This window comes from Haliotis rubra, unplaced genomic scaffold, assembly GCF_003918875.1.
Source record: "Haliotis rubra isolate DU_JTF1 unplaced genomic scaffold, ASM391887v1 Scf93, whole genome shotgun sequence".
In the NCBI taxonomy this organism is placed as follows: Eukaryota; Metazoa; Mollusca; class Gastropoda; order Lepetellida; family Haliotidae; genus Haliotis; species Haliotis rubra.
The window spans coordinates 4,113-16,557 of NW_025767668.1; the positions used below are offsets into that span (position 1 = coordinate 4,113).

The 12,445-nt window shown below is 40.3% G+C and overlaps 1 protein-coding gene across 1 annotated transcript; it reads right to left on the reverse strand.

Moving 5' to 3' along the window:
- Positions 1–336: 336 nt before the first annotated feature.
- Positions 337–10,106, reverse strand: LOC124264528 (fibropellin-3-like; the record flags this gene model as incomplete). Its single annotated transcript, XM_046699268.1, has 2 exons — positions 9,989–10,106; positions 337–435 (listed from the first exon to the last, which is right to left on the reverse strand). Coding segments are annotated over exons 1-2 (217 nt in total), but the record flags the coding sequence as incomplete, so codon positions are not given.
- Between the last annotated feature and the right edge of the window lie 2,339 nt (positions 10,107–12,445).

The window sequence follows — 12,445 nt, forward strand, 5'->3', positions numbered from 1 at the left end:
ATATTGCAATATGTCCTGAGGATTGACTGGTTTGAATGCAATCATCGATGTCATGTAAGATATTGCAATATGTCCTGAGGATTGACTGGTTTGAATGCGGTCATCGATGCCATGTGACTGGTTTGAAGATATTGCAATATGTCCTGAGGATTAACAGGTTTGAATGCAATCATCGATGTCATGTAAGATATTGCAATATGTCCTGAGGATTGACTGGTTTGAATGCGGTCATCGATGCCATGTAAGATATTGCAAGTAATTTCGATTAACACAAAAGCCAGAGAATATACAGTCTCGATTAGTCGTCGATGACGGTGTTTCTTGAATCCTACATACCCCTTGATTCACAAAAGCTCCCTGTATAACCACTAAGACACTGACAGCTTCCACTGACGCAGGTTCCACCATTCTCACATGGCTGGCTACACGTGGGTTCTGAAAATATTGATTTCATCACAGGGGTTCATATCGTCTTTGCAATTCTGGATGGAGTGGTGGGATCAGTTTGGCCATCTGAGCATATAATGTAAGATATTGCAGTATGTCCTGAGCATTGACTGGTTTGAATGCGGTCATCGATGCCATGTAAGATATTGCAATATGACCTGAGGATTGACTGATTTGAATGCAATCATCTATTACGTGTAAGATATTGCAATATGTCCTGAGCATTGACTGGTTTGAATGCGGTCATCGATGTCATGTAAGATATTGCAATATGTCCTGAGGATTGACTGGTTTGAATGCGGTCATCGATGCCATGTAAGATATTGCAATATGTCCTGAGGATTGACTGGTTTGAATGCAATCATCGATGTCATGTAAGATATTGCAATATGTCCTGAGGATTGACTGGTTTGAATGCGGTCATCGATGCCATGTAAGATATTGCAATATGTCCTGAGGATTGACTGGTTTGAATGCAATCATCGATGTCATGTAAGATATTGCAATATGTCCTGAGGATTGACTGGTTTGAATGCAATCATCGATGCTATGTAAGATATTGTAATATGTCCTGAGGATTGACTGGTTTGAATGCAATCATCGATGTCATGTAAGATATTGCAATATGTCCTGAGGATTGACTGGTTTGAATGCGGTCATCGATGCCATGTAAGATATTGCAATATGTCCTGAGGATTGACTGGTTTGAATGCGGTCATCGATGCCATGTAAGATATTGCAATATGTCCTGAGGATTGACTGGTTTGAATGCGGTCATCGATGTCATGTAAGATATTGCAATATGTCCTGAGGTTTGAATGCGGTCATCGATGCCATGTAAGATATTGCAATATGTCCTGAGGATTGACTGGTTTGAATGCAATCATCGATGTCATGTAAGATATTGCAATATGTCCTGAGCATTGACTGGTTTGAATGCGGTCATCGATGTCATGTAAGATATTGCAATATGTCCTGAGGATTGACTGGTTTGAATGCAATCATCGATGTCATGTAAGATATTGCAATATGTCCCTGAGCATTGACTGGTTTGCAAATTGACTGGTTTGAATGCAATCATCGATGTCATGTAAGATATTGCAATATGTCCTGAGGATTGACTGGTTTGAATGCGGTCATCGATGCCATGTAAGATATTGCAATATGTCCTGAGGATTAACAGGTTTGAATGCAATCATCGATGTCATGTAAGATATTGCAATATGTCCTGAGGATTGACTGGTTTGAATGCGGTCATCGATGCCATGTAAGATATTGCAAGTAATTTCGATTAACACAAAAGCCAGAGAATATACAGTCTCGATTAGTCGTCGATGACGGTGTTTCTTGAATCCTACATACCCCTTGATTCACAAAAGCTCCCTGTATAACCACTAAGACACTGACAGCTTCCACTGACGCAGGTTCCACCATTCTCACATGGCTGGCTACACGTGGGTTCTGAAAATATTGATTTCATCACAGGGGTTCATATCGTCTTTGCAATTCTGGATGGAGTGGTGGGATCAGTTTGGCCATCTGAGCATATAATGTAAGATATTGCAGTACGTCCTGAGCATTGACTGGTTTGAATGCGGTCATCGATGCCATGTAAGATATTGCAATATGACCTGAGGATTGACTGATTTGAATGCAATCATCTATTACGCGTAAGATATTGCAATATGTCCTGAGCATTAACTGGTTTGAATGCGGTCATCGATGTCATGTAAGATATTGCAATATGTCCTGAGGATTGACTGGTTTGAATGCGGTCATCGATGCCATGTAAGATATTGCAATATGTCCTGAGGATTGACTGGTTTGAATGCAATCATCGATGTCATGTAAGATATTGCAATATGTCCTGAGGATTGACTGGTTTGAATGCGGTCATCGATGCCATGTAAGATATTGCAATATGTCCTGAGGATTGACTGGTTTGAATGCAATCATCGATGTCATGTAAGATATCGCAATATGTCCTGAGGATTGACTGGTTTGAATGCAATCATCGATGTCATGTAAGATATTGCAATATGTCCTGAGGATTGACTGGTTTGAATGCGGTCATCGATGCCATGTAAGATATTGCAATATGTCCTGAGGATTGACTGGTTTGAATGCGGTCATCGATGTCATGTAAGATATTGCAATATGTCCTGAGGATTGACTGGTTTGAATGCGGTCATCGATGCCATGTAAGATATTGCAATATGTCCTGAGGATTGACTGGTTTGAATGCAATCATCGATGCCATGTAAGATATTGCAATATGTCCTGAGCATTGACTGGTTTGAATGCGGTCATCGATGTCATGTAAGATATTGCAATATGTCCTGAGGATTGACTGGTTTGAATGCGGTCATCGATGCCATGTAAGATATTGCAATATGTCCTGAGGATTGACTGGTTTGAATGCGGTCATCGATGTCATGTAAGATATTGCAATATGTCCTGAGGATTGACTGGTTTGAATGCAATCATCGATGTCATGTAAGATATTGCAATATGTCCTGAGGATTGACTGGTTTGAATGCAATCATCGATGCCATGTAAGATATTGCAATATGTCCTGAGGATTGACTGGTTTGAATGCGGTCATCGATGCCATGTAAGATATTGCAATATGTCCTGAGGATTGACTGGTTTGAATGCGGTCATCGATGCCATGTAAGATATTGCAATATGTCCTGAGGATTGACTGGTTTGAATGCGGTCATCGATGCCATGTAAGATATTGCAATATGTCCTGAGGATTGACTGGTTTGAATGCGGTCATCGATGTCATGTAAGATATTGCAATATGTCCTGAGGTTTGAATGCGGTCATCGATGCCATGAAGATATTGCAATATGTCCTGAGGATTGACTGGTTTGAATGCAATCATCGATGTCATGTAAGATATTGCAATATGTCCTGAGCATTGACTGGTTTGAATGCGGTCATCGATGTCATGTAAGATATTGCAATATGTCCTGAGGATTGACTGGTTTGAATGCGGTCATCGATGTCATGTAAGATATTGCAATATGTCCTGAGGATTGACTGGTTTGAATGCAATCATCGATGTCATGTAAGATATTGCAATATGTCCTGAGGATTGACTGGTTTGAATGCAATCATCGATGTCATGTAAGATATTGCAATATGTCCTGAGGATTGACTGGTTTGAATGCGGTCATCGATGCCATGTAAGATATTGCAATATGTCCTGAGGATTGACTGGTTTGAATGCAATCATCGATGTCATGTAAGATATTGCAATATGTCCTGAGGATTGACTGGTTTGAATGCGGTCATCGATGTCATGTAAGATATTGCAATATGTCCTGAGGATTGACTGGTTTGAATGCAATCATCGATGCCATGTAAGATATTGCAATATGTCCTGAGGATTGACTGGTTTGAATGCAATCATCGATATCATGTAAGATATTGCAATATGTCCTGAGGATTGACTGGTTTGAATGCGGTCATCGATGCCATGTAAGATATTGCAATATGTCCTGAGGATTGACTGGTTTGAATGCGGTCATCGATGCCATGTAAGATATTGCAATATGTCCTGAGGATTGACTGGTTTGAATGCGGTCATCGATGTCATGTAAGATATTGCAATATGTCCTGAGGATTGACTCGTTTGAATGCGGTCATCGATGTCATGTAAGATATTGCAATATGTCCTGAGGTTTGAATGCGGTCATCGATGCCATGTAAGATATTGCAATATGTCCTGAGGATTGACTGGTTTGAATGCAATCATCGATGTCGCGTAAGATATTGCAATATGTCCTGAGCATTGACTGGTTTGAATGCAATCATCGATGTCATGTAAGATATTGCAATATGTCCTGAGGATTGACTGGTTTGAATGCGGTCATCGATGCCATGTAAGATATTGCAATATGTCCTGAGGATTAACAGGTTTGAATGCAATCATCGATGTCATGTAAGATATTGCAATATGTCCTGAGGATTGACTGGTTTGAATGCGGTCATCGATGCCATGTAAGATATTGCAAGTAATTTCGATTAACACAAAAGCCAGAGAATATACAGTCTCGATTAGTCGTTGATGACGGTGTTTCTTGAATCCTACATATCCCTTGATTCACAAAAGCTCCCTGTATAACCACTAAGACACTGACAGCTTCCACTGACGCAGGTTCCACCATTCTCACATGGCTGGCTACACGTGGGTTCTGAAAATATTGATTTCATCACAGGGGTTCATATCGTCTTTGCAATTCTGGATGGAGTGGTGGGATCAGTTTGGCCATCTGAGCATATAATGTAAGATATTGCAGTACGTCCTGAGCATTGACTGGTTTGAATGCGGTCATCGATGCCATGTAAGATATTGCAATATGACCTGAGGATTGACTGATTTGAATGCAATCATCTGTTACGCGTAAGATATTGCAATATGTCCTGAGCATTAACTGGTTTGAATGCGGTCATCGATGTCATGTAAGATATTGCAATATGTCCTGAGGATTGACTGGTTTGAATGCGGTCATCGACTGTAAGATATTGCAAATGTCCTGAGGAATCATCGATGTCATGTAAGATATTGCAATATGTCCTGAGGATTGACTGGTTTGAATGCGGTCATCGATATCATGTAAGATATTGCAATATGTCCTGAGGATTGACTGGTTTGAATGCAGTCATCGATGCCATGTAAGATATTGCAATATGTCCTGAGGATTGACTGGTTTGAATGCAATCATCGATGCCATGTAAGATATTGCAAGTAATTTCGATTAACACAAAAGCCAGAGAATATACAGTCTCGATTAGTCGTCGATGACGGTGTTTCTTGAATCCTACATACCCCTTGATTCACAAAAGCTCCCCTGTATAACCACTAAGACACTGACAGCTTCCACTGACGCAGGTTCCACCATTCTCACATGGCTGGCTACACGTGGGTTCTGAAAATATTGATTTCATCACAGGGGTTCATATCGTCTTTGCAATTCTGGATGGAGTGGTGGGATCAGTTTGGCCATCTGAGCATATAATGTAAGATATTGCAGTATGTCCTGAGCATTGACTGGTTTGAATGCGGTCATCGATGCCATGTAAGATATTGCAATATGACCTGAGGATTGACTGATTTTGAATGCAATCATCTATTATGCGTAAGATATTGCAATATGTCCTGAGATTGACTGGTTTGAATGCGGTCATCGATGTCATGTAAGATATTGCAATATGTCCTGAGGATTGACTGGTTTGAATGCGGTCGATGTCATAAGATGCAATATGTCCTGACATGTAAGATATTGTAATATGTCCTGAGGATTGACTGGTTTGAATGCAATCATCGATGTCATGTAAGATATTGCAATATGTCCTGAGGATTGACTGGTTTGAATGCGGTCATCGATGTCATGTAAGATATTGCAATATGTCCTGAGGATTGACTGGTTTGAATGCGGTCATCGATGCCATGTAAGATATTGCAATATGTCCTGAGGATTGACTGGTTTGAATGCAATCATCGATGTCATGTAAGATATTGCAATATGTCCTGAGCATTGACTGGTTTGAATGCAATCATCGATGTCATGTAAGATATTGCAATATGTCCTGAGGATTGACTGGTTTGAATGCAATCATCGATGTCATGTAAGATATTGCAATATGTCCTGAGCATTGACTGGTTTGAATGCAATCATCGATGTCATGTAAGATATTGCAATATGTCCTGAGGATTGACTGGTTTGAATGCGGTCATCGATGCCATGTAAGATATTGCAATATGTCCTGAGGATTAACAGGTTTGAATGCAATCATCGATGTCATGTAAGATATTGCAATATGTCCTGAGGATTGACTGGTTTGAATGCGGTCATCGATGCCATGTAAGATATTGCAAGTAATTTCGATTAACACAAAAGCCAGAGAATATACAGTCTCGATTAGTCGTCGATGACGGTGTTTCTTGAATCCTACATACCCCTTGATTCACAAAAGCTCCCTGTATAACCACTAAGACACTGACAGCTTCCACTGACGCAGGTTCCACCATTCTCACATGGCTGGCTACACGTGGGTTCTGAAAATATTGATTTCATCACAGGGGTTCATATCGTCTTTGCAATTCTGGATGGAGTGGTGGGATCAGTTTGGCCATCTGAGCATATAATGTAAGATATTGCAGTATGTCCTGAGCATTGACTGGTTTGAATGCGGTCATCGATGCCATGTAAGATATTGCAATATGACCTGAGGATTGACTGATTTGAATGCAATCATCTATTACGCGTAAGATATTGCAATATGTCCTGAGCATTAACTGGTTTGAATGCGGTCATCGATGTCATGTAAGATATTGCAATATGTCCTGAGGATTGACTGGTTTGAATGCGGTCATCGATGCCATGTAAGATATTGCAATATGTCCTGAGGATTGACTGGTTTGAATGCAATCATCGATGTCATGTAAGATATTGCAATATGTCCTGAGGATTGACTGGTTTGAATGCGGTCATCGATGCCATGTAAGATATTCCAATATGTCCTGAGGATTAACAGGTTTGAATGCAATCATCGATGCCATGTAAGATATTGCAAGTAATTTCGATTAACACAAAAGCCAGAGAATATACAGTCTCGATTAGTCGTCGATGACGGTGTTTCTTGAATCCTACATACCCCTTGATTCACAAAAGCTCCCTGTATAACCACTAAGACACTGACAGCTTCCACTGACGCAGGTTCCACCATTCTCACATGGCTGGCTACACGTGGGTTCTGAAAATATTGATTTCATCACAGGGGTTCATATCGTCTTTGCAATTCTGGATGGAGTGGTGGGATCAGTTTGGCCATCTGAGCATATAATGTAAGATATTGCAGTATGTCCTGAGCATTGACTGGTTTGAATGCGGTCATCGATGCCATGTAAGATATTGCAATATGACCTGAGGATTGACTGATTTGAATGCAATCATCTATACGCGTAAGATATTGCAATATGTCCTGAGCATTAACTGGTTTGAATGATCATCGATGTCATGTAAGATATTGCAATATGTCCTGAGGTTTGAATGCGGTCATCGATGCCATGTAAGATATTGCAATATGTCCTGAGGATTGACTGGTTTGAATGCAATCATCGATGTCATGTAAGATATTGCAATATGTCCTGAGGATTGACTGGTTTGAATGCAGTCATCGATGCCATGTAAGATATTGCAATATGTCCTGAGGATTGACTGGTTTGAATGCAATCATCGATGTCATGGATTAACAGGTTTGAATGCAATCATCGATGTCATGTAAGATATTGCAATATGTCCTGAGGATTGACTGGTTTGAATGCGGTCATCGATGCCATGTAAGATATTGTAATATGTCCTGAGGATTGACTCGTTTGAATGCGGTCATCGATGTCATGTAAGATATTGCAATATGTCCTGAGGTTTGAATGCGGTCATCGATGCCATGAAGATATTGCAATATGTCCTGAGGATTGACTGGTTTGAATGCAATCATCGATGTCATGTAAGATATTGCAATATGTCCTGAGCATTGACTGGTTTGAATGCAATCATCGATGTCATGTAAGATATTGCAATATGTCCTGAGCATTGACTGGTTTGAATGCAATCATCGATGTCATGTAAGATATTGCAATATGTCCTGAGGATTGACTGGTTTGAATGCAATCATCGATGTCATGTAAGATATTGCAATATGTCCTGAGCATTGACTGGTTTGAATGCGGATTGATGTCATGTAAGATATTGCAATATGTCCTGAGGATTGACTGGTTTGAATGCGGTCATCGATGCCATGTAAGATATTGCAATATGTCCTGAGGATTAACAGGTTTGAATGCAATCATCGATGTCATGTAAGATATTGCAATATGTCCTGAGGATTGACTGGTTTGAATGCGGTCATCGATGCCATGTAAGATATTGCAAGTAATTTCGATTAACACAAAAGCCAGAGAATATACAGTCTCGATTAGTCGTCGATGACGGTGTTTCTTGAATCCTACATACCCCTTGATTCACAAAAGCTCCCTGTATAACCACTAAGACACTGACAGCTTCCACTGACGCAGGTTCCACCATTCTCACATGGCTGGCTACACGTGGGTTCTGAAAATATTGATTTCATCACAGGGGTTCATATCGTCTTTGCAATTCTGGATGGAGTGGTGGGATCAGTTTGGCCATCTGAGCATATAATGTAAGATATTGCAGTATGTCCTGAGCATTGACTGGTTTGAATACGGTCATCGATGCCATGTAAGATATTGCAATATGACCTGAGGATTGACTGATTTGAATGCAATCATCTATTACGCGTAAGATATTGCAATATGTCCTGAGCATTAACTGGTTTGAATGCGGTCATCGATGTCATGTAAGATATTGCAATATGTCCTGAGGATTGACTGGTTTGAATGCGGTCATCGATGCCATGTAAGATATTGCAATATGTCCTGAGGATTGACAGGTTTGAATGCAATCATCGATGTCATGTAAGATATTGCAATATGTCCTGAGGATTGACTGGTTTGAATGCGGTCATCGATGCCATGTAAGATATTGCAATATGTCCTGAGGATTGACTGGTTTGAATGCAATCATCGATGTCATGTAAGATATTGCAATATGTCCTGAGGATTGACTGGTTTGAATGCGGTCATCGATGCCATGTAAGATATTGCAATATGTCTGGAGGATTGAATGCGGTCATGCAATCATCGATGTCATGTAAGATATTGCAATATGTCCTGAGGATTGACTGGTTTGAATGCGGTCATCGATGCCATGTAAGATATTGCAATATGTCCTGAGGATTGACTGGTTTGAATGCAATCATCGATATCATGTAAGATATTGCAATATGTCCTGAGGATTGACTGGTTTGAATGCGGTCATCGATGCCATGTAAGATATTGCAATATGTCCTGAGGATTGACTGGTTTGAATGCGGTCATCGATGCCATGTAAGATATTGCAATATGTCCTGAGGATTGACTGGTTTGAATGCGGTCATCGATGTCATGTAAGATATTGCAATATGTCCTGAGGATTGACTGGTTTGAATGCGGTCATCGATGTCATGTAAGATATTGCATTATGTCCTGAGGTTTCAATGCGGTCATCGATGCCATGTAAGATATTGCAATATGTCCTGAGGATTGACTGGTTTGAATGCAATCATCGATGTCGCGTAAGATATTGCAATATGTCCTGAGCATTGACTGGTTTGAATGCAATCATCGATGTCATGTAAGATATTGCAATATGTCCTGAGGATTGACTGGTTTGAATGCGGTCATCGATGCCATGTAAGATATTGCAATATGTCCTGAGGATTAACAGGTTTGAATGCAATCATCGATGTCATGTAAGATATTGCAATATGTCCTGAGGATTGACTGGTTTGAATGCGGTCATCGATGCCATGTAAGATATTGCAAGTAATTTCGATTAACACAAAAGCCAGAGAATATACAGTCTCGATTAGTCGTCGATGACGGTGTTTCTTTAATCCTACATACCCCTTGATTCACAAAAGCTCCCTGTATAACCACTAAGACACTGACAGCTTCCACTGACGCAGGTTCCACCATTCTCACATGGCTGGCTACACGTGGGTTCTGAAAATATTGATTTCATCACAGGGGTTCATATCGTCTTTGCAATTCTGGATGGAGTGGTGGGATCAGTTTGGCCATCTGAGCATATAATGTAAGATATTGCAGTATGTCCTGAGCATTGACTGGTTTGAATGCGGTCATCGATGCCATGTAAGATATTGCAATATGACCTGAGGATTGACTGATTTGAATGCAATCATCTGTTACGTGTAAGATATTGCAATATGTCCTGAGCATTAACTGGTTTGAATGCGGTCATCGATGTCATGTAAGATATTGCAATATGTCCTGAGGATTGACTGGTTTGAATGCGGTCATCGATGCTATGTAAGATATTGCAATATGTCCTGAGGATTGACTGGTTTGAATGCAATCATCGATATCATGTAAGATATTGCAATATGTCCTGAGTTTGATTGACTGGATTTGAATCATCGACTAAGGTTTGAGGATTGACTGGTTTGAATGCAATCATCGATGTCATGTAAGATATTGCAATATGTCCTGAGGATTGACTGGTTTGAATGCAATCATCGATGCCATGTAAGATATTGCAATATGTCCTGAGGATTGACTGGTTTGAATGCAATCATCGATGTCATGTAAGATATTGCAATATGTCCTGAGGATTGACTGGTTTGAATGCGGTCATCGATGCCATGTAAGATATTGCAATATGTCCTGAGGATTGACTGGTTTGAATGCAATCATCGATGTCATGTAAGATATTGCAATATGTCCTGAGCATTGACTGGTTTGAATGCGGTCATCGATGTCATGTAAGATATTGCAATATGTCCTGAGGATTGACTGGTTTGAATGCGGTCATCGATGCCATGTAAGATATTGCAATATGTCCTGAGGATTGACTGGTTTGAATGCAATCATCGATGTCATGTAAGATATTGCAATATGTCCTGAGGATTGACTGGTTTGAATGCGGTCATCGATGTCATGTAAGATATTGCAATATGTCCTGAGGTTTGACTGGTTTGAATGCAGTCATCGATGTCATGTAAGATATTGCAATATGTCCTGAGGATTGACTGGTTTGAATGCAATCATCGATGTCATGAACGTAAGATATTGCAATATGTCCTGAGCTGAAAATTGAATGCACATGCGGTCATCGATGTCATGTAAGATAATGTCCTGAGGATTGATATTGCAATATGTCCTGCATCATCGATAATGTAAGATATTGATGTCCTGATTGACTGGTTTGAATGCAATCATCGATGTCATGTAAGATATTGCAATATGTCCTGAGCATTGACTGGTTTGAATGCGGTCATCGATGCCATGTAAGATATTGCAATATGTCCTGAGGATTGACTGGTTTGAATGCGGTCATCGATGCCATGTAAGATATTGCAATATGTCCTGAGGTTTGAATGTGGTCATCGATGCCATGTAAGATATTGCAATATGTCCTGAGGATTAACAGGTTTGAATGCAATCATCGATGCCATGTAAGATATTGCAAGTAATTTCGATTAACACAAAAGCCAGAGAATATACAGTCTCGATTAGTCGTCGATGACGGTGTTTCTTTAATCCTACATATCCCTTGATTCACAAAAGCTCCCTGTATAACCACTAAGACACTGACAGCTTCCACTGACGCAGGTTCCACCATTCTCACATGGCTGGCTACACGTGGGTTCTGAAAATATTGATTTCATCACAGGGGTTCATATCGTCTTTGCAATTCTGGATGGAGTGGTGGGATCAGTTTGGCCATCTGAGCATATAATGTAAGATATTGCAGTACGTCCTGAGCATTGACTGGTTTGAATGCGGTCATCGATGCCATGTAAGATATTGCAATATGACCTGAGGATTGACTGATTTGAATGCAATCATCTATTACGCGTAAGATATTGCAATATGTCCTGAGCATTAACTGGTTTGAATGCGGTCATCGATGTCATGTAAGATATTGCAATATGTCCTGAGGATTGACTGGTTTGAATGCGGTCATCGATGCCATGTAAGATATTGCAATATGTCCTGAGGATTGACTGGTTTGAATGCAATCATCGATATCATGTAAGATATTGCAATATGTCCTGAGGATTGACTGGTTTGAATGCGGTCATCGATGCCATGTAAGATATTGCAATATGTCCTGAGGATTAACAGGTTTGAATGCAATCATCGATGCCATGTAAGATATTGCAAGTAATTTCGATTAACACAAAAGCCAGAGAATATACAGTCTCGATTAGTCGTCGATGACGGTGTTTCTTGAATCCTACATACCCCTTGATTCACAAAAGCTCCCTGTATAACCACTAAGACACTGACAGCTTCCACTGACGCAGGTTCCACCATTCTCACATGGCTGGCTACACG